The following is a 23546-nucleotide window of genomic DNA, read 5'->3' as shown; positions in this document are numbered from 1 at the left end:
ATGTCGGTTGTCCCATGAGAGGAGAGGATGTGTCACACAATAGCCCATAGAGGGACTGCTTGATGCATAACAATTTGTCATAGGCTACTCAACATCTATACCAGTAGTCCTTATTCAGAAGCAGAACCACATCTAATACTCTGAGGAACTAATACATAATTTGCCATTTCCATGTATTTTGGCAGTAGTGTTTTACAGCAGTATTTCTGTGGTATGCTCTAGTTTTCCATAGAAAATAGGTTTTTGCTTTTGACACAGATCACAGCATTGTCTACATCTTGTCTGCCCAACAGCTCGCTGCATCCGCTGTATGAATAATGATACTAATACTATTAATATTAATACTGAATGACCCTATGACTTGACTTCATTTGCGCAAACAATTGTTTCTCAATTTCCATCACACATGGACTGATGAAAACAGAGAGTAACCATGATATTCATATTTTGTTGTGTTGCAATATGGAGATTACGCAGTGGTGCAAGTTTCAGACATTTTCAATTACTAGATAGCAGAATGACCAACAGATAGTTTAATTGTTTTTAATTACCAAAATTACAAACAGTATAAAAATGGATGCCTGGGAGATGGATTTTCTCCCTAGGTCACAAACCCAATTGGTGTGGACATGACTTCAGTCCTGGTTCTGTCCTTTTTCCTCGACTTCTTTCCCCTTTGCAGCTTTAAAAGGACAAAAACATTTTTATTAACAAGCTGAGTGGTCAGTATTTTCTTGAGGTGTCTATACTATTAACTATTTTGGTTTTCTAAAATGTTATTATCCATTTGAGTAACTGAATAGGTTTCCTTAGATGCTGTGATCATTTGTTCACCTGCATTCTGCAGAAGTCCCCAGTGTGTCTGCAGCCTCTGTCTCAGTCTCTCCATGGCCTCCATGTCCTCAGGGAGAGGGGCCCCCAGGGGCCCCAGAGAGGGAGCAGGGTCCCCCAGCAGAGAGGCTGCCGTGGTCCCTACAGCCTCCTCCTCCCCCTCCTGGGATGTGACAACAATATGTTAGAGGATCATCCCTGCAACACTCATTCGACCGTGAAAAAAACACAGGACAAAAAATATCATAATTCAAAATACTTTAAAACTGCATAGCTAGGACCAAGTCAAAGTGGGGCCCTCACTCCCTCGGTGTCCCTCTCACCTGTAAAAGGGCAAGTGTGTGGCCCTGTGCCAGGCCCTGGAGTAGGCTGGTGATCTGTGCCCAGGCTGCCTTCCCCACCCCACTGCCTGGCCCCCGCACCAGCAGCACCAGCCCAGGGTCATACTCATAGGCCAGAGGCAGGAGCAGGCACAGCACAGCCTGCATCAACCCTGCCACATCACTGCAGCCCTGTGGTGGGACACAAACACACACACACACTGACTGTAATAATACACTGTACACAACAGATGCTGTGCATTAAAAGTAAGGTAGAACATAACATACATCTCCTCCATAAAATCTTGGCAAGCGCAACAAGAGAATCATGTCGCAGGAGTACGTTTCCTCTTCCAAATAATTTGCTGTACCTTTAACAGAGTCACAGAAACCTGATATCTGGACTTCTGCTCCTCTGGCTCCTTACTGCTGATCTGCACCACTAGTGCTTTCCTAAAAGAGAAAGGTGAAGGAGATGGTTTAGAAGGGTATTTATGACTGTGCGGTTACTCAACGTACTGTGCAAACATTCTCACCCGTCCTCAGTGACGTACGTCGGGATCTCCCCATCCCCCAGGTACACCAGCAATAACCTGTGAGGAGAAAAACACTCACCAACTGAGTGTTCGCCACCAGTTCATCTGCTGGCTTATGCATGTCCAGTATTGAGAATGTACTCAAGGTCAAAGGTCATAAACGGTGTATACCGGTTGGTGAGAGACATCCGAGCATGCTGCGCGGCACACAGCATCGCCACGGAGACATCAGGCACCAGCGCCAGACCGTTACGAATCTGACAGACAGTTAGCATCAAAGTGCCAGGTTAGCCAAAGATCAGAGGTCAAACCACACCATCTCTCTACAACTTGTGGTGCTGGGAATAATAACCCCATAGCTCAGTTCATAATACATAAACACACAATACCCTCTGTGTATTCACCATGTTCCAGCCCCAGGAATAGCAATGTGTTGCATTGCTTCGTCACAAGCAAACAAAGGCAACATAAAATGTAATGGAACTAAAGAAACACACGGGCAAAAGTTGTGTGCAACTGATGCAGTGCAACAATGGAGGGCATTTGATGAATGTAATGACTCACAACGCAAAATGACTTTTGATGAGTAAGATGAAATGACGCTTAACTTCTAAACACAGCTCACCTCTTGTTTCTTCATCTTTTCAAAGAGCGCGATGACGCTGCAGAGAGACATGAGAGCATCCTCCTCTGCCGACCCTTCAAAAAAGTTATCCCTAGTTATAAAATAAGACAGTGTTATTGAAGCTTCACCAAAAACATTGGAGTACAATAAATACCATGTGTATTCATATTGATCAAAGTAAAAGTACAAATTGATTAAACAGGAACTATGATCATACTTTTAAAAGTTGCACTATGTGGAAAACGCTCCGCCATTTCCTGGTTGCTCAAATTCGAATAGTTGGCTTAATTTCAGTTTATGTGACAAAACAAGCAAGCAATAGTGTAGAGAATCATTGTACCATCTAAACCGTTGTCAAATATATTTTATATAACCAAAAATATTGTATTTTCAGCTGTTTGAAGCTGGTATACAATACCGAAAGTAAAAGACGGCAAAAACCAGAAGCATAGAACAGATCTACCACTTCTTATACTTGATATTAATGAGGACAGATCTATAACACACAATTCTATGTGAATTTGATCAAGTTGGCTAAAAAGTTACATATTGCAGCTTTAACATTATTGTGGGTGAAGAATGTATCTGGGGACATTTGTTGGGGACATACTTAAATCTCTGAGGTATCTCAGGAGTATAGGTTAGGGACAGACCTTAGTCTTTGCAGTATCTCAAGAGTTGGGGCCAGTGATGACCTCACACGGTCACATCTGTCAGGGACCTCCAGGTCAGCAGGGAGTGCCACTTCAGTGTGGACCGGAGGAGCCAACCGGGACGGAGGCTTCATCCACACCACCTCCTCTTCCTCCGCTTTCTGACCATCCCCCTCTCCTTTCTGACCCCCCTCAGCCTGGACACCCTCCTCCTTCTCTGCCAGCTTACAGCGTTTAGTGCTGGGCTCAGACACGGGTGGGGCAACTGGAAGGGAAGTGAATGGAAGGACGGAGGAAAGATAAGATTAATAGCTATATTAGGGTAATGCAGGTTGATATGTTGTAAATGAAGTGATGAGATCTGAGCGTGATGTTATATAGTACCTGTGTGTTTGAGGCAGGCCCAGTAGGGCTTGTGAGCTGATCTCACACACTGAATGGACTCCAGAGCACTGCAGGGACGGAGAGAGCGAGGCAGACACAATGCAGTGCGTTAACTGACTGTACAAGCTATTTAGGTTATAGCCTTTTTAAAGCTGTGACTGACACATCAGCCCACCTCTCACATGGGCCGTTCAGTTCTGACGTTTGGGGGGCGGGATCTCCGAGTAAGGTCTGGACGGTCTGGCACACTGATTGGGCCAGTGAGGTCAAGTTGTACCCTCCCTAAAATAGTTTTTTTTTATAGAGTGAATCGAGGTACAAAAAAAACAGCAAAAACAGTTCCTGTTTTGTTCATGAGACTCATTTCAGAAAAGAGTGACACCGTTAAATATCTAAGTCTATGAGTGACCGTCACCTCCAGGACAGCACACAGTTTCCCCCCAGCCAGGGACTTCAGGAGGTGGGTCAGGTGGGCAAAGATGTCTGGGGTGGCACACATGTGACCCTGGGACACAAACATAAAAGAACGCTTGATTATACTGTACTACCGAAACAATAGTGTCTAGGCCTATATTAGTTGGTCATTCATTTAAGCAGTAGAATGCCTTACCTCTGGGTCTCCAATGGCAGAGTCAAAGCCAGCACACACAAAGACCAAATCTGGGCTGAACTGGAACAAAGAGTATTCATTTCTCTCAGTCATCATTTGAGGTTGATATGTAGAGAGAACGTCGCACACGTTTTGTGAGTGCTGCCCGATTCTGACCTGGGAGAATGCCTCACCTCATATGCGATGGGTAGGAGAACATGGAAGAAGACAGAAAGGTAATCACTGTTCTCCATCCCCACCTGTAACCAGTCAAGAGATCAAATTGAGAACTGAAGGCATAATGCTACTGAGAAAGTAACAAGTACTGTATGGTAGGCAGGGCTACTTGATATAAAAGGACTTCTAGAATTCTACTTCTATGGAACTCACCTTGTTCCAGGGTACGTTGATGTTGAAGCCAGCACCCTTCTCCTTGCCCACACTGTCATAGTCGGATTCCCTCAGGTTGGGCCAAAAGCCTTGGTGCTCATAGCGGTGCCAGGAAAAGTACAGTACACTGGGGGCGGGGGGGGGGGGGGGGGGGTCAGTCAGAGCAATCTGCAGATCAGACAGGATTGATTACCAGACAAAAGGTCCAGTTAGGATCAAGAAAAGACACTCACCTTGGGTCATCCTCAAAAGCGAACTGCACCCCCTGTCCGTGATGCACGTCCCAGTCCACTATCAACACCCTGGGGAAACAAAAACATTCTTAGAAAAACAAACACACATTCGCCCATTCTATTTCTAATTCTACTTTCAAAGGCCTACAATGGAATCAGTTAAGAGTGTGTTCTATTCAGGCCCTGCTCACCTCTTGATATCGTACTGTTTCTTGGCATAGTGGGCAGCGATGGCCACGTTGTTGAACACACAGAAGCCGTTGGCAGCACTGCGCTGACTGTGGTGTCCTGGGGGTCTGGGGGATTGATGAAAAAAAAAAAAGAGGTGGGAGAGGGAATCCTGAGTACCAGATACTGTAACTGTGCATACAGGAAGTCCATGACACCTTGAGGGGCATTGTAAATAAAACAGCTGAGGACAAACCCATATGCACTCTGTTCCTCCGTGGTTAAAACTCACCTGACCAAGGCCATGCCGTTCCTCACTTTCCCCGTCATCACACTGTCCACCAGCTGGAGAGTGGCCCCGATGGCCAACTTGGCACAATGGTAGATGTTCTAGAGGCGAAAACACAGGCAGAGATCATGGGTTTCACAATGCTAACTCTGTTTCGGTCAGCCTCATAGTCAGGTTCCATTCTGTGCTTTTCTATATTATGTGCACTATACTGTATCTTCTCCATTTGGGACAATGCAGCGATTAGTTGATTGATTGACTAGTCGGTTGGTTAGTTGACTGACTGTCCATGTCATCTCACCGGGTGGAAGTAGACATCCCCATACTGCTGGGTGAAGGTCCTCAGCTCATCAAGGCTCATGTGTGGTGTCTTCTTTACTGCCTCCAGGTACTCCTCACTGTAGGTACGACATAGAGCAGTGTGTATGTGTGTGTGTTTGTGTGTGTGTGCATGCGTGTGCGTGATAGACTCACCTGTGAGCCAGTAGGATTTCTGCGTCGGTGGCCTGGCGTATAGGCACAGAGACACAGCGCTCAGCCAGACCCTCCTCCTGCAGAGCTGTGTGACTGACAGTCAGACGCTCAGGGACCTCAATTTTACAAGCCGGGCTGAAGAGAGGACATGCAAAAGGACAAAGTAAGCCAAACAATTAGCCGAGGTCATTCCTACTCTGCGGTGCCTTCCGGACCACATAACTTCTGTGAAAAATATATATATATTTTCCATTTGTTTTGTATTCTATCAGAAAAAGGGCATGTTTGACTATCAGAAAAACATATTGGTCAAGCTCAGGCACTTAAATCCTAATAAATATAGGCATATTGTTCACACACGGACCACAGCATATTTCCACCCTGCTAGGGACTTGCATATAACTATCCGAAGGTGTTAACAATGCATGTAAATATCTAGATTTTGATTTTCTAAGTAATCAAAATGTTGATTTATTTTCTTCAAATAGTTGTAAAATCAATGATTATTGAGCAAAGCGTGTGTTATTTTCCGAACCATTTGCACCAGATTTTCCGAATAAGAGTGAATATCAACAGAATTTGGTCAACAGTTTTGCATATGCAGTTGATCCCTTCTATCTCAAGTTACCGCAAAGATATAACATTTGATGTTATTGTTCAATTATTATTTTAAAACACTGACCTAACTGGGTGGAATGAAGCATAACAGGATGGAAAGCAATAACAGGGTGGAACTAATACCATTAATAAACAAAATATTTAAACAAAAGTTATATTATGCACTTCTAAATCTGTGGAAATGGTCAAAAATAAAAACAGTACATTTATAATTAGAATCACTTTCAATTTATTAGATGTTCTATTTACTTTGTCCTTTTTAAAAACATTGTCAACCAAACCAGATCTCGGAGACTTCTAGAGTTGCTTCTTTTAACTCAAAGCAGGCACAGGCCGTGACCCCCCCCCCCCCCCCCCCCCCCCCCCCCCCCCCCCCCCCCCCCCCCCCCCCCCCCCCCCCCCCCCCCCCCCTCTCATCTCTTTGGCAGAGACAGGTTATGCCTCTGTACTTGATGTGACCTGGCAACACACATGATGCATCTTCATTGAATCTTTCACTGCAGTTTTTGGACAATAAAAATCCCATAGCTGTAAATGGCGAATAGTTGCAGAATGCTGTGGTAGCCATGCTGGTTAATAAGTGTGACTTGAATTCTAAATAAATCAGTGTCACCAGCAAAGCACCCCCACACCACCTCCTCCATGCTTCACTGTGTGAACCACACATGTGGAGATCTGTTCACCTACTCTGGATCTCACAAAGACACGGCGAATAGAACAAAAAATCTAATTTGGACTCATCAAACCAAAAAGGACAGATTTCCACTGGTCTAACGTCCATAGCTTGTGTTTCTTGGCCCAAGCAAGTCTCTTCTTATTGGTGTCCTTTAGTAGTGGGTTCTTTGCAGAAATTCAACCATGAAGGCCTGAACAGTCGATGTTGAGATGTGTCTGTTACTTGAACTCTGTGAAGCATGTATTTGGGCTGCAATCTGAGGTTATCCTCTACAGCAGAGGTAACTCCGGGTCTTCCTTTCCTGTGGCGGTCCTCATGAGAGCCAGTTTCATCATAGCACTTGATGGTTTTTGCGACTGCACTTGAAGAAACTGCTTGACATTTTCCCGGATTGACTGACCTTTATGTCTTAAAGTAATGATGGACTGTCGTTTCTCTTTGCTTATTTGAGCTGTTCTTGCAATAATATGGACTTGGTCTTTTACCAAATAGGGCTCTCTCTGTATACCACCCCTAACTTGTCTCAACACAACTGATTGCCTAAAACCCATTAAGAAGGAAAGAAATCTCACAAATTAACTTTTAACAAGGCACGCCTGTTAATTGAAATGCATTCCTGGTGACTACCTATTGAAGCTGGTTGAGAGAATGCAAAGAGTGTGCAAAGCTGTAAAGGCAAAGGGTGGCTACTTTGAAGAATCCGAAATATATTTAGATTTGTTTAACACTTTTCTGGTTACTACATGATTACTACGATGTGTTATTTCATAGTTTTGATGGCTTCACTATTATTAATGTAGAACATTTGTAGAACAAAAATAAAGAAAAACACTGGAATGAGTAGGTGTGTCCAAACTTTTGACTGGCACTGTAGAAAAATCAGAGTCCTAATACTTACTTAGCTTTGCACTGTTGTTTTCCCCACCCCAAAAAAGATTGACACTTCCTGAATGTGATGCAATTGTGGGAAAGGGCTGTTTTTTAAAGGGGTATCACTACCAACTAACAGGGGAGAAAGTGAAATCAGGGAAAGGGGGATACCTAGTCAGTTGTACAACTGAATGCATTCAACTGAAATGTGTCTTCCGCATTTATGACACACAGAAAATCTTAAATACGGTAACAAATACAATAATCATGAGAAAAAAGTATTGACGACATATTTTAAGTAGGACTATAAAATAAGTAATAAATATTTGTTTATTTGATTAATTATTTAATGGCTTATATTTCTCATAGAAGACGATGAATAGCACCGTGGAGGTGGCAAAAACGCCTACATCCACTGAAATCAAAATGGTAAAAATGCATAAAAGTGCAATCGGAAAGCATTCAGACCCCTTGACTTTTTCCACATTTTATTACGTTACAGCCTTTTTCTAAAATTAATACACATTTTTTTTAATTACCTCAATCTACACACAATACTCCATAATGACAAAGCGAAAAAGGTTAGACATTTTTGCAAGTGTATTAAAAATAAAATACAAAAATACCTTATTTACATAAGTATTCAGACCCTTTGCTATGAGACTTGAAAAAGAGCTCAGGTGCATCCTGTTTCCATTGATCATCCTTGAGATGTTTCTACAGCTTCATTGGAGTTCACCTGTGTTAAATTTAATTGATTGGACATGATTTGGAAAGCCACACACCAGCCTAAAAGGTCCCACAGTTGACAGTGCACGTCAGAGCAGAAACCTAGCCATGAGGTCAAAGGAATTGTTGAGCTCCGAGACAGAATTGTGTCGAGGCACAGATCTGGGGAAGGGTACCAGCAAATTTCGGCAGCATTGAAGATCCCCAAGAACACAGTGGCCTCAATCATTCTTAAATGAAAACACCAGAACACCAGTTTGGAAACACCAGAACTCTTCCTAGAGCTGGCTGCCCAACCAAACTGAGCAATAGGTGGAGAAGGTCTTGGTGAGGGAGGTGACCAAAAACCCAATGGTGACTCTGACAGAGCTCCAGAGTTCCTCTGTGGAGATGGGAGGACCTTCTCCGCTCCACCAATCAGGCCTTTATGGTAGAGTGGCCAGACGGAAGCCACTCCCCAGTAAAAGGCACATGACAACCCGCTTGGAGTTTGCCAAAAAGCACCTAAAGCCTCTCAGACACTGCAAAACAAGATTCTCTGGTCTGATGAAACCAAGATTGAACTCTTTGGCCTGAATGCCAAGCATCACACCTGGAGGAAACCTGGCACCATACCTACAGTGAAGCATGGTGGTGGCAGCATCATGCTGTGAGGATGTTTTTCAGCGGCAGGGACTGGGAGCCTAGTCAGGATCGAGGGAAAGATGAACGGAGTAAAGTACAGTACCTAGATGAAAACCTGCTCCAGAGTGCTCAGGACCTCAGAATGGGGCATATGTTCAACTTCCAACAGGACAACGACCCTAAGCACACACAGCCAAGACCACGCATTAGTGACTTCGGGACAAGTTTCTGAATGTCCTTGAGTGGGCCAGCCAGAACCCAGAATTGAAGCCGATCTAACATCTCTGGAGAGACCTGAAAATAGCAGTGCAGCGACGCTCCCCGTCCAACCTGTCTGAGTAAAGGGTCTTAATACTTAAGTAAAAGTGCTACTTCGAATGTGTATTTTTAATAAATTTGCAAACATTTCTAAACCTGTTTTTTCGCTTTTTCATTATGGGTTATTGTGCGTAGATTAACGACGGGGAAAAAACGTGTTAATCCTTTTAGAATACGCTGTAACGTAACAAAATGTGGAAAAAGTCAAGGGGGCTGAATACTTTCCGTATGCACTGTATGTCTTTGCACTTATATCTTTCCACATTTTACACTAAATAAGAAGTGTTATTTCCTAGGGATTGAAAAGGCACCACATAACAGGAATGACCCAGCTAACAGTGTGCACTCAATCACTTTTCAACAAGTACACTCACACGCAGCCTGCACAGGTCAGTACACATACACACCTTGCTCGTCCTAATATCTCTACATTTCTTAATTCCATTATTTTACTTTTAGATTCGTGTGTATTACTGCACTGTTAGAACTAGTAACACAAGCATTTCGCTACACCCGAAATAAAATCTGCTAAATGTGTGTATGCGACCGATACATTTATTTTTATTTGACTCACCAACTCATACGTACACACACAGCAGAATAATATTTATCATAATCAGTTTTTGCTCTCTTTCGCTATACTGCAGTGTGGGTAGGACAACAAAAGGCACAATAAGGAAGCAAGACTTACTCAACCCATAGCAGTTTGTAGCGAGTCATCTCCTCATCATAAACCAAAGCGGTTCCAGACGACATCTTTCAACAAAGTATTCGTGACTTCACGTGGCAGAAGAAAGGGATCACACCTTTAAAGAAAAGTTGACGGAATGTAAATAGCTACCTGTAAAGTCGATATACGAATTTAGATTAGACTTCAGGGAAACACATTCATCGCGCTTTTCTTGCCAGCGGCGCAGACATGTTTGTGTTGCGTGACCACAGGACAGATTTGATTGGTCTAAACGAGTACATTTATACATTTTGAATTTCATTATGTTTTTAGATATTAATAGCACAAGTGGATTTGTAAAATTACCTAAGGTGAACATTTGAGCTCAATCAAAATAAAACATTCTGTAAAATGCAAGCTTTATGTCTTCATAAATTCACCCTCCCCCTTGTGGTATGAGTTGGTATGTTTTAGGGTTTGAGAAAAAAATACAATTGATGGTCACTCATAAGACACCAGTCCTGTTAGAAAATAACGTGTCAATGTGACTGTACCATATCACCTAACACGAATTCCAATATGATGAAATCTGAAGTGCTTTCTTGACCAGATTCTATTTCAGAGCACTGCATAAGAGAAAAATCATGTAATGAGATCCTCCTCAGTATCCCAGGGTGACTGGCTGGTGACAGGATCCAGTCAAACAAATTAGATTGGAGCCAGGCGATGAATTCAGTGACTACAGCCAGCTGGCATCAGCCACCCTGCCAGATGGTCAGCTCCACAGCACCTACCATGACCAGCAGCAATGGGGCACTGTGTTTCAGTGGCCACTGGAGGCCAAAACAGAGCACTTGATCGGTCATTTCCAGGATTCATCTCTACTGCCATCAACCAGAAATAGTCCCCACAGCCCCATAAGCATTGAGCTGCAACACTGTACTATATAAATGTCAATGTATGTTGAATATAGTAATCGTTTTGATCAAGCAACACTGGTTTTATGACAGTAAATGCTCCAGAAAACCCACCCATTATTTTGACAATGGAATTGTAGGGTTGATGTTCTTGGGCTGAATAGTTACCATAGGCAACTTTACAAGTTCAAGATAAGAGTGGCACAGGTTAGAGCAGAATGATACATCTGATCCAAGACCATGAATAACGGCACAAAAAGCATTTACACTCGGCATTTTAATTCTCTCTCTGTAAGAGAGCTGGTTTCCAAAAAAACAAAAACATTTTACAGTTAAAAAAGCAAACAGTAATTCTGTACAACCAGGGTCAGGTCATTGTAGTACCCTGGGAAGTAGCAGGGGTGTCACAGAGCAACACCATGGGTTACATAAACCGTTCTACACAGCCCCTTTAAAGTGCTTCTGTAGCACGTCAGCGGTTTCAAAAACATATCTCTGAATTTCTCCAGTGCTGCAAAGCTTTAAAAGACAGTAAAAACTTCCTGATAAAAAAATGAAGAAACTAAGAAAATGATCAGAGTAGTAACAATATAATATCAGAGTTGTTACTCTTGGTAGCGTGGGATGAGGTAAGATTTCCCATCACCCTGACTGACACAACATGAGAGGAATGACCTTTGGCTTGGCAAAGTATCAAAACACTCCCACACACACACATACATACAATATAGACTGTTAGTCTCACATACAGTGAGTAGACACCCACTAAAGGACAGACTGCTCGGCAGCCTGGAAAAGCAGCCCAGTGGGCCTGTATGAAGCTCAGTGGGCCCAGTTCAGTTGTATTAGTTGAGCCAGGTGGTGTTGAGCTGAGTCTGGTTCTTGATGCTAGTGTCCATCTTGAGCACCTCTCTGATGGCCATGGTGGCGTAGGTAGAGGGAGGCAGGGAGAACTCCATCCTCAGAGCCCTGTACTTCCCCTCTGGTGGGTGGAGGAGAGAAAGAGTTAGGAGAAACACACTACCAAGAGCCTTTTTCAATTTAATGGAGTAGATACAAGGTGAGTGGAAAAGTACCACATATTGATTAAATCACAGCAACAGGATGAAACTAGAACATACCTTTGTTGAAGACTGGGGGAGGTTGGTCCTCTAGTTTCTCCACATCAGTGTGGACCAGGGAGACACGAGGGTCCTCATAGTTAATCACCTCCCTATAGAAGGAGAGATGATACAAGAAACACAACTCAGGAATGTAGAGGAGGAAATATTATACAAGGCAATCACATTATCATGTGCAAGGTAAAAAGGAAGCAATCCTCAGCTCTTTTTTATGCATTTAGAATGTGTAACAAAAACTTCAACACTGTTACAACACTGTTTTGCTTTTTCCTATAGTTAGCCAAGACTGAAAGTAGTTGTATTAATTGATACTGAGGGGATAGCGAGTGTTACAGACCAGCTGACGTCACTGGGTTTGATGAGGATGCGTCGGTAGGCCCCGGCCAGAGAGTAGTCCCTCACCCTGTGTCTCATGTTGTCAATGTCCAGGTTATCTGCACTCAGCATCTCCCTGTAGCCCTTACCCACTGTTACAGAACAGGAGGAAAAGACACAATCACATCTGAAACACACACTCCAACCACATATCTGAATAGAATAGAACAGTAAAACAGAATAGAATACTCCAGAGATCTTTTTTTACATTTTATTTAACTAGGCAAGTCAGTTAAGAACAAATTATTGTTTACCATGACGGCCTACCAGGCCAAACACTAACGACGCTGGGCCAATTGTGCACCGCCCTACAGGACCCCCAATCACAGCCCGTTGTGATACAGCCTGGAATCGAACCAGGGTCTGTAGTGACACCTCTAGCACTGAGATGCAATACACCGCTGCGCCACTCAGGAGATATCATTTTTCAGGGATTGAAATTCTTCTTCACCTCTGCTTATAACATCCCAGACAACAGGAGAAGACTTTGCCCTGACATGAAACTAGTTCATGTCAGGGCAAACAAGCCAAATGAAACTAGTTCATGTCAGGGCAAACAAGCCAAATGAAACTAGTTCAAACTGGACAAACCGTTCAGTAAGGTAAAGGAATGGTAAAAAAAAAAAAAAAAAATCAATTAAGGAGATTGTTTCCGATTATGGGGGAGGGGAGAGCTTAAGGGAGGAAGAGAGACATGGTGGGAGGATGCAGGGCTCTCTTACCGTGGTGAGTGGGGTAGATGACGTCAAACCCTGGTAGGGGCATCACCACGTCTTGGATAGAGTGGGTCTCGGCCTCTGCTGCGGACAGCACGAATGCAGTGCCTGGAGATAAGAGGGTGAATAGCAGTGGTAGAAAAAGTACCCAATTGTCATACTTGAGTAAAAGTAAAGATACCTTAATAGAAAATAACTCAAGTAAAAGTGAGTCACCCAGGAAAATACTACTTGCGTAATATTTTTTTTTGCGCTACACGTGCAACACAGCATTCCTAACCTAGCCCACAATGTCTGCTGTGTGGATCGAGCAGTCAACAAGTCGAGCAGTCATTTGAAAGAGTAAGACAATTTCAGCGACACAACTCAAAGGCGAAATCCATTAACGCCAAGATAATGGATTCATTGCCCTTGACAATCAACCGTTCTCTGTCGTGGGTGATGTTGGATTTCGCCAACTGGTTGAGCACCGGTACACACTACCAAGTGTGCTATTTTTCAGATGTTGCCCTACCGGAGTTACATAGTAATAGCATCACTGCTATTAGCTTCATGATATACAAACTATGTCTTTGCATGTCAAAAAATATACAGTAGCACTGTCAAAGTTGTACAAAAAAGTAGGCAAATAAGCAAACACCGGACACGAACGATGTGTTCACAATACCGCGTTAGTAATAAGGCAGAATTTGTTTGACCGCAACTTCTGGAGTAGCTAGCTTTAGCTTGGTAGCACCAATACAATCAGCCTGAAAACAATGACCAGTAGAAACTGCAGTAATTTTCATTATTCTTAGCAATGATTTAGGAATCCTTGTGAGTAAGTACTAGCAAGGTTGCCACTTGTTGTTCGCCTATTGAAATTGAACTTCAGTTCATGAAAATAGATAGCTAGCCAGCTACTTAACCCTGTTGCCCAAAGCTAACGTTATAAGCAGCCAGCTAACTTCACCTGGCCAGTGAGGCTCGACCTCACAGGGTTGTGTTGTGAAGCTATAAGGATTAGGCACAAGTGGAATTTGCGGTTTGCCTTCAAAATAAAAGTATGTCATTGACAGTGACGCAAATAAATACAAATATTACAATTATGTCATACTTTTATTTTGAAATCTAACCTCAAAGTCCACTATTGTTGCTAATGCTTATTGTGGCTAGCTTCACATAGATGGGTCCGACCACCATTAATCAAATAAGTGTTTTTTAAATTAGGGTTATTTTAGATGATGACACCTAGCTAGCTAACTATAGCTACTGAAACAGATTGTCATTTTGCTGTTTTTGAAGAAGAACATTGTTTGCATCCATGAGTTTGCTAGCTTTTTTATGACCAGCACTGTAGATGCGCGAGACAACTTTACCAGCATCATAGCATACGTATCGATGAATCGTTGTGACATAAGAAATACGAGTGATGTTGTAATCAATGTGTAACAGCTACGTAAAAGATTTATGAACGCGTTTCATTATTGTGTGACGTGCAGTCATATTCAGGTCCTGATTGGTCAACAAGGTTATTTGACACGTCAAATAGTGTAGTGTTATCTTTGACACGCAACGGCATTCCACAGAAATCCTGGTTGAGAATGAAACGACTGAACAAATGAACAACGAAACAGTGAAGTAAAAGTTGTCCAAAATATAAATAGTAAAGTAAAGTACAGATACCGCAAAAAAACAACTTAAGTAGTATTTTAAAGTATTTTTACTAAAGACCTTTACACCACTGGGAATAGGATGATGTCTACATCACTTGGTTTGAGACCCTACATAGAATGAGCACTTTAACTCAGCCCAGCTCAGCGGGTGGTCTGAACCCCTTTGTTAGACATGAAGTATTACACTTTAGAGCCATCTGTGAGACAGGCACTCTGAGCCGTGTGCTCCATTACTTCTCTACAGAACATTTAATCAAGAATTCCAAACCACAAGCGCTGGTGAATCAGAGATACACCCACAAAACATAAACAGATAGGACCCACCTCCCCTGAGCACGAGGTCTCCCTCCACAGCCTTCAGTCCGAAGGCCTCAATGCGTCTGCTGACCATGGTGTTCCACATAAAGCTCTGGTAGCTGTGGATGTACATCAGCCGGTTGTTACGAGGGATCTAGAAGACAAGAGGAGGGCCAACACAGGGAGTTGCCTCAGCTATAATAAACCAGATGAAAACATACTTTAAAAAAAGGTGCACCAAGCAGAAACTCCTCCGCCATTTCCTGGTTGCTACAATTTGAATAGTTTGCATAATTTCCGTTTGTGACAAAACAAGCAAGTATAGCGTAGAGAATCATTGTACCATCTAAACCACTGTGAAATATATTTTCCATGACCAAAAATATAGCATTTTCAACTGGTGGGCAAAACAGAAGGTAAAAGACGCACAAACGAAACATAATAGGAAGCATAAAAATAGCGCACATAGAACACATCTACCGCTTCTTTGACTTGCTTCCAATGAGAATGGCAGATCTATAATGCACATTTCTATGTAAATTTGGTCAGGCCGCTCATAAAGTGACATATAACAGCTTTAATAAGTCAAACAAATCAACAGTGGACCTGTGTGGCTACATTTGTTTCTCACCTTTAACAACGTAGTCCATTGGAACAACTTGAGGATAAATAAAAGGTACGTGATGCGATGTCTGATATTGCCATTTGGCAAGTGTGCGTGAGTACACCCACTGCTTCCTGACCAGATATAAAATGTTTGTCTGCCAGTTAGTTTGTACCAGTAAAAGCGGACTCAGCTCACCATGGCGAAGGCAGTGATGATGTTCTTCTTGCCATACATGGAGAGACCTCGGAGCAGCTGTCCCTCCACACAGCGTTTAACAGGCAGCTTCTTTAGAGCTGCTTCTGGGTCCTGGGACTGGGCCCACTCTTCACGGCACTTCACCAGATAACCTTTCTCCGCTTGGCAGAGAGAGCGAGAGCGGTAAATCAATACATCATATTCTATTAAAACATCCTTTTTACATCTGCAGTTGTCACAAAGGCCACGCTGTGGCAGAAACCGTTCGATATAACGACAAATGAAAGCCAGTAAATGTTTTACCTCCAGGGCGAGGCTTCAGGATCAGATCTATCACTTCCTTCCAGTTGTCTTGCAAGATGGCCCTGGTCCAAACAGAGGGACAACAACAACAGTCAATCATCCATCCCCTGCCAACCCTGTACACCCATGGGCCGGTTACCCTATGCACCAAGGGGGTCATGTTTTTACCTGCCGAACCCATACCCAAATGTGTGAGAGTCCCGTGTCCTTACTTGCCAACTTGGTGTGTGGGCACGGCGGTGGTGCCAAAGCGCTGCATGCCGTAGTAGTTGATGAAGCCCGTCTCTCTAAGGGAGGACATGGCCTGCTGGACCTGCTCCTCTGTCCCTGTGATGTTCCTGTGTGAGAGGTAACCAGCCGGGAACAAATAGCAACGTGTAGATCAGATTAAAAGTTGCTGCGCTATTTTAATTGTTCAATGAATCAAATCAGGATTGGAGAGTAGTTTTGAGTTACAAAGTTCAAGCAAAGAGATTACACACATCGACATGTGCAGCTAGTATCCACTGACCTGATGACCACAGTGAAGTGATTGCCCTGTAGTTCTCCCAGCTTCAGAGGGTGTTTCTTGTAGCAGAAGTTTCCTAGTTTAAAGTTATTGAGGCACTTGTTGAGGTGAGACAGTCTTTCTGCTGTGATCCTGAAGGGACAGAGAACATAGGTTAAGTAAGTACATAATTACAAGTATTTGCTGATAGTGGCAAGCCACCACTCACTTGAGAACTGCAATCTCCTGCACAGTGATGGCTCTCTTGTCCTTGGTCCCCATGTAGGAGAAGACATTGGGCCTCATCCTGGGAAATAACAGACACAAAGTCAGGAGTTATACAGTTTAGTAGAAGTTTTGCTTACATATTGTGGGGAAAATGCTATGAGAAACTGTGTGTGTTTTCTACCTGAGGAACTTGGAGAGCACGTTGATGGCCTCCATGGTGTCTCTGTTCTCCTTGTAGAGGACGAAGTGGCAGAAGGCCCCGCGGCTCTTAGGCCAGGAGTGTTTCCTGGGGGCTGGCCAGGGAGACAGGAGGACAGGAGTGAGTTGTGGAGATAAAGGCAGAGTATCAGACAGACCGCATCTGTCAGAGAATACACCCGCATCAGTAGGCAGGGCTTTGGTATGCTTTTCAAATGACTATCTTCCTCCTTTATCCTTTTGTGCGGAGGCAGCTCTGTTAAGGAGCCCAACACAGACAGCAGCAACCACTTATTTAACAACTGTTTTATGCCACTAGCATCCTGCATATATGTCCCAAGACGGACGCCTCAGTAATTTAAATGCTGCCCTCAAACACTCATTCCCCATTGCTCTAAACTAACCAACTGGGGTTCTTCTTCCTTAGCCTACACCCTGAAATTGGTAATGACTATTTACCATAGGCTGAAAACAGTAGCCATATTGAACAAGCAGGATAATCAGAGTGGTTTTATTATTTATTATGTGCAGCGTTTTTTCTGGATCATAACGGGGCTTAGGTGGTGGGCGTGGCTAAAGGTGACCCAATATTTTAGAGCCCCTCCCTGTTGGTCAGTGACAAAATTGAGCTGTTTTGAAGCTAGGTTCCTGCAATTCTACACACCTTGCCATTGCTTGTGCTATCCAAGTGACTCAAACATAAAATCAATGAGGGCCACACATCATGACAAAAATTCATTTGGGGAATTCTAGGTTCTCCCTGACTGTCAAGCTTTTACTTTGGTGATATATATTTTTTGAGAATGAACTGTCCATTATCTTTTCAACATACTTTATATCTGTACACTTTTAAATTCTGTTTGGACATAGGCGGCCCAACAACAAAAACACTTAAGCGGCCCGCCCAATTATTTTCTATGTAGAAAAAAACCTGTTGTCTATTTCTAACTACCAACATTTCAGAAAAAAAAAATACCAGACAACACGCGTTCAAACACACAAGTCGGTTTGGTCAAATCCAGCAATTCCCAAAAGAGCGATGACGTCATGCCAGACAATGAGCTGCCATTTAAATCAGTTGAGGTTAATCCAACATTTGTTACGGACTGGGGTCTCCTGAAACCTGAGCAGAGTGGACGAGAAAGTCTTACCTGCAGCTTCTTTGACCTCTGTCCACCCAGAGAAGAGCAAAAGGAATAGGATATAAACGATAAAAGAATGTTACTAAAAGACGGTCGTGGACCGCTAGACAGACAGACCGGCAGGGGTGGCGAGGTCAGCATGCAGGGTTGGAATGCCGTTGTGTCTAAACCGTTCTGTGCAGCACGAGTGTTCCGTGGGCATGACAGAGTAGCCATTATTTGATGACTACCATGTTGTGCTCTTTTTGAATAGGCCACTACATTTACAGGAAATGATTCATGTGAAAAACGGCGACGTCTTAAATGATCTTAACAAGCCTAGGGACTTGATTCAGAGGCAAAATATGCCAGTCCACGTCGAGAGAGAGACTGCTGATTTGTTGGGGAGACTTCTAACGTCTAAAAGTTCACAGAAACCTGGATAGAAATCAAGATCCATGTGATCTCTCTCAGTCCATGGGACTGGTCGGGATCTTTAGTCTGGATCTTTAGGTCAGCATCATCATGCAGGTGTGTTGACCTCACACATGCACCTGTTCATTCATGCACCCTACATATAATCCCATAGCCAACCCAGTAGCTACTCAGCTTAGAGAGAACCCCATGCAATCAGAGACATGAGGCCGAGCTGAACAAGGGCATGCAGCACCACCCTTTTCCAAACATTCAATCATAACTTTCCCCATTCTGAAATGTAAACTCTTTGTTGAAGTAAGAGAACGTGAAAGCGACTTGATTCGGTTCTATGATCAATGTTACAGAGATTTCACCCAGCAATAGGAAATAAACCAGAGAGACAACCCAGAAAATCTCCAATTCTCTCCTGTACCTGCGAGGGCTTTCTGTCCAGCTGCGTGGTAGGCCACGATGAACTTCTTTCCCTCCCGCTCCTCTGTCTTGGTCTCCAGTCCAGGGTACAGGGTCTTCACAGCCTTGTGGACCAGGGTCCGCTTCTCTTTTGTGTCATCAGCTACCTGTGTGCGTGTATTAAAAACTTAATTGATCTCTAAAGTTTGCCTTTTTAGGACCGTGGTCAAATGTAAACTTAACATCTTAACTAGAATGATACAATGTGCAATGAAAAGAAACGTTCAGTGTGCTTGGTGGAAACGGTGCATGCACTCACCTCTATAGAGACATTACCCTCTTTGTTCTTGAAGAGTTGTAGCTGCTCCAGCTGCTGATTCTGCTCCTCTGTGAAAACCTGGGACTCTGGCTGCTCTACTGGGGCCTCCTATTGCAAGACAAGTCCAACATCAGAGTTTAACTTCGGCAATGACCTATAGATTATATTTCACTCTAAACTGCAAGACTAAAGAAATGTATACTGATTCATTGTTAGCTCACCTCAGCCTCCTCAGGAACAGAGAGATCATCCAACCGCACAGTCTTGCCTTCTTTGTTGATCTCGTGCACCACAAAGTCAGAGTACCTTAACACAGACAGAGCAAGAGCTGATCTCAGTCATAGCGAAACACACACAGCAACACATACACCATGTTCAGATCGCACTTCAGGAGGGCGGGAGTCAGGACTAACCTCTCCTTGAGAATGCCTGAGAACCCCTGGTGTTCACTGACAAACTTCAGAATCCCCACATCCAACTCTGTGAGGCCATGCTTCATCATCTCTGCAAAGGCCTCTCCTGACCCCAACCCTTCCCCTTCTCCATCCTCGTCCAATGGCTCCGTCTCTTCCCCCTCTGGCTCTTCTCCCTCATCCTGGGACAGCTTGTGAGAGGGCCCTCCGTTCTTCTCCTCCTTCTGGACTCTGGGTCTCTTGGTGCTGTGGTCAACCTCCTCCTCCTCCAAAGCATGGCATGCTCTCTTCTCCCCCCCAGGGGCAGGGACCAGCATGGGCTCTGCATCAGCCATAGGGATCAAGCTGAGGGGCAAGAGAAGGCATTGTATTCACTCAGCATGTCATTGTTAACATCCACACCACTACTACAAACACCTACTCTTATAGAATTAATGGAGAAGCTCACTTTATTTGAACCAAATCTGTATTTTGGACATCAATGGCATGTTATAGAAGTGCCCAGACACATTCTTTGCGATCTCACTTATTTTGGAGAAACTAGCCCCACCAGCGAGATACTTCCTCAGGCTCGTTCAGCAGTTGCAGCGGCACAGATAAAACATGAACAAATGGCTCCGAAAAGACCCAAATATGTCCTTTTAGAAACGGTAACACTCACTATAGTGACGCAGGTCTTTAGATGTACACATGAAATGGTGTCATTCAAGAAATGTATCCTCAACGTTAAATTCCATTTTGTGCGACTCGAGCGACACTTCTGTGTAGTCCAAGATCCTGTTCCGTGTGCGCATGCGCGGGCAACACTGAGAAGCAGCACAGCTGGATAGGTGAACCTGCTTGAGTCGCACAAAACGGTATATAAAGTTGCGGATAAATTTTGGAATGGTGTTGTCACGATACTAGAAATTTGACTTCGATACCAGGTTTAGTATGGCAATACTCTATATCATCCAGATACTCTATATCAAAACAATAACACTACTGCTCTGTTCAATCGTTGGGCATATTTTGAGTTCAATATCACCCCACTAAAAAAAGAAATAATAATAATTTAAAGAAAAACGATCATACAATCAATTTGACTTTGTTTTTGCAAATCTAACTGCATAACAATGTAATGGTAATATTTTTTTGAATGGTAAATCTCTATTGATAAACTGGATAAATCAAGATGTAGCCTCGGGCTAGCCACAATACAGGTAAATGCATATTCAATAGAAGTGTGCATGCATTGAGTTATTGAGTTTAATCAATTGGGGAGGGGGCAAAATGCGACACCAATCAGGCCCCCCCGAGGACTGGAGTTGCCCATCCCTGCAATAGATCATCTTTGGGAGAGATGAGAGAGAGACCGAATAAGTTCATTAATTAAGTTTTGGATGACAATCAGCTTTGAAATCAGCATATTTTGCATGATGGTTTGCATATTATCACAAACAAAGTAGTAGGTTAGTGAATTAATGTCAGCTTTAGCTGTCAGCTAGCAAGGAAAGGTAGCCTATAATAGCTGGAATCTACCTGTATCTTGCATTGTGAAGTGTTCTAGCCTGTGTGAACATTGTTTTGCGAACAGTAAATAACAGTTGCAACATTTCTACATAACGTGCCGCATTATTCAAGTGTGTTACTTGTGAGCAGCATGAATAGGGAGCTAACATGATGCAGCCCATAATCCCAGTGGAGGCTAGCAGTGAGTAAGTGGAGCAGGCAGGGGGAGCGCTATAATAAGGGGTCGGGTGCACTGATAGTCAGGCGCTCGATCCATGAGACACATTTGACAGAAGTACCGAAAGTAACAAAAATTCTAGTACCGAACCGTATTTCATGTTCTAGTATCCAAAAGGTACCAAAGTTACAGTATACTGTGCAACACTAGTTAGGAATAACAATTTAATATGTACAACATCTAAAGACCTTCATCACTATACTGTACATCACTATATGGGCAGCAGGTAGCCTAGTGATTAGAGCATTGGGCCAGTAACCAAAAGGTCACTAGATCGAATCCCTGAGCTGACAAGGTAAAAATCTGTCGTTCTGCCCCTGAACAAGGCAGTTAACCCACTGTTCCTAGGCCGTCATTGTAAATAAGAAATTGTTCTCAACTGACTTGCCTAGTTAAATAAAGGTTAAATAAAAAATAAAATAAATAAATACTGAAAGCATTGCTGTTTCTAAAAGGGTGTATTTGGAGCCTTGGTCCACGTTATCTGTGCCCCTGCTGCTGAACGAGCATGCGGAAGTATACAGCTGGTAGTGTACATTTCTCAAAAACAATTGAGATTGCAAAAAAAACTATCAGGGGACTTCTATAACATGCCATTTACATCCAAAATACAGATTTGGTTCAAATAAAGTGAAAACTTCTCTTTTAATATAATGGGAGAGTTGTGCTGAACACTTGACTTACAGATTGCTGATAGGGACCTTAAAGAAAAAGCTGTGTATCTGGCAGACACCTGGTGCTCGGATGTCAGGAGTTCGTAGATGGGGTGTATGGTACCTCAAAGCAACCCAAAGAGAATTCCTGATGGACCTATGGATGTAAACAAGGCATTTTTTTAATATATATTTTTTTTACAAAGCATGTCACCTCAACCAAATATTATGTGAACACTAGCCTCTAGCAAGGTACTGGATTGGCCATTTAACACCTCCCCTTTCCGAGTTTGGGAAACCCTGCCTTCCATGTTTTTCAACTGGTCGTTCAGAACAGCACCGGTTCCGTTGAATTGAACGCTCTAATGCGTTTTTTTCGCACTGGACGCAGCCCAGTTGTAGGTGATTCACTAATTAATCAGTAACGCAAAAACACACGGGCCCTTTTCTTGCGCACCGGCCCTCATATCATGCACCCTCCAGACCACCGTAACGTAAATAATTGCATAGTGCACTATTTATCTAGTAGTATGATGATAGCCTGATTGGCAGGATGATTATGTAACTAACTACTGTAGCGCCATTGTAAACACATGATCAATTATTCTGTTTAGTTATAGTGAATGCATCTTCCTTTCTGAAACGGTGTAGCAACAACGTTTCACACTGTGGCTATGCTATTACATTGTTGGTACCCAGTTCCATTCAACTGGCAGATGGTTTGGAAACCTGTTTAATTTCATAGATGCATGCCTCTGTTGTGATGTTATCTTCAACTGACTAATTAGCTACTAGCTAGCTAGCTAGCCCGCTAACGATAGCTCATGTCAAGTAGAAACATGACTAGTCAAATGCGCACACAAATGCTTAGCCAGGGCAAAGCTATGCATAGTTACATGAATGCAATGTGGAAATACTGACATGAATTGTTTCTATTGCAAAATCGGATTTACCTGCTCGTACAGGGGTTTAGTAGAGAGCGCACAATAAAGTACGCCAGGTTTCCTACCCACGTGTATTTGACTCCGGAAATAGTCACTCCTTGAAACCCGCCCATATCAAACACTCATTGCCTCAAGGGCCTGTCAATCACAAAGCTCCAGGCTATTAGGGTTACTTTGGCCACACACCACGGTGTTACAATGTAGAAATATATTTGATATATGATTTAGCAGCTTCCTCTTAGTGTTCAATGACGATACATCCTCCCTCATACATTATAATTTGAATAGCCTAGTATTAATCTAGGCCTCTAATAAGAACATGTAGGTTAACCAATCCCAGATAGGTCTATTCTCATTCAACATTTATTTGAGAAATAGGCCTATTTGTAGGAAAATTTAGGGATAGGGATGCTTGTGATCCAGGGTGAGATAATAACGGATTA

At 43.1% G+C, this 23546-nt stretch overlaps 2 protein-coding genes across 2 annotated transcripts; both read right to left on the bottom strand.

Annotated features, from left to right (window-relative positions):
- Positions 1–518: 518 nt before the first annotated feature.
- hdac10 (histone deacetylase 10) lies at positions 519–10383 on the bottom strand. Its single transcript, XM_021567859.2, has 20 exons — positions 10019–10383; positions 5493–5627; positions 5320–5416; positions 5022–5119; positions 4753–4857; positions 4562–4630; positions 4329–4455; positions 4133–4198; positions 3960–4019; positions 3765–3854; positions 3525–3631; positions 3350–3417; positions 2966–3230; positions 2313–2403; positions 1859–1944; positions 1688–1744; positions 1523–1604; positions 1155–1343; positions 835–994; positions 519–682 (listed from the first exon to the last, which is right to left on the bottom strand). Exons 1-20 carry the CDS (start codon positions 10081–10083, stop codon positions 636–638), a joined length of 2064 nt encoding a protein of 687 aa, XP_021423534.2. The 5' UTR covers positions 10084–10383; the 3' UTR covers positions 519–635.
- Positions 10384–11174: 791 nt separating this feature from the next.
- On the bottom strand, positions 11175–23265 carry LOC110493518 (pseudouridylate synthase 7 homolog). Its single transcript, XM_021567847.2, has 17 exons — positions 23113–23265; positions 22191–22316; positions 19778–20122; positions 19586–19670; positions 19365–19472; positions 19068–19212; positions 17080–17191; positions 16900–16977; positions 16695–16823; positions 16396–16521; positions 16184–16245; positions 15881–16041; positions 15106–15232; positions 13133–13234; positions 12373–12502; positions 12036–12127; positions 11175–11896 (listed from the first exon to the last, which is right to left on the bottom strand). The coding sequence occupies exons 1-17, from the start codon at positions 23214–23216 to the stop codon at positions 11760–11762; spliced, it is 2169 nt and encodes a 722-aa protein (XP_021423522.2). The 5' UTR covers positions 23217–23265; the 3' UTR covers positions 11175–11759.
- Between the last annotated feature and the right edge of the window lie 281 nt (positions 23266–23546).

The sequence above is a fragment of the Oncorhynchus mykiss genome, chromosome 2, assembly GCF_013265735.2.
Source record: "Oncorhynchus mykiss isolate Arlee chromosome 2, USDA_OmykA_1.1, whole genome shotgun sequence".
NCBI lineage: Eukaryota > Metazoa > Chordata > Actinopteri > Salmoniformes > Salmonidae > Oncorhynchus > Oncorhynchus mykiss.
The sequence above is the reverse complement of the archived record's forward strand: the minus strand, read 5'-3'. Positions and strand labels throughout refer to the sequence as shown.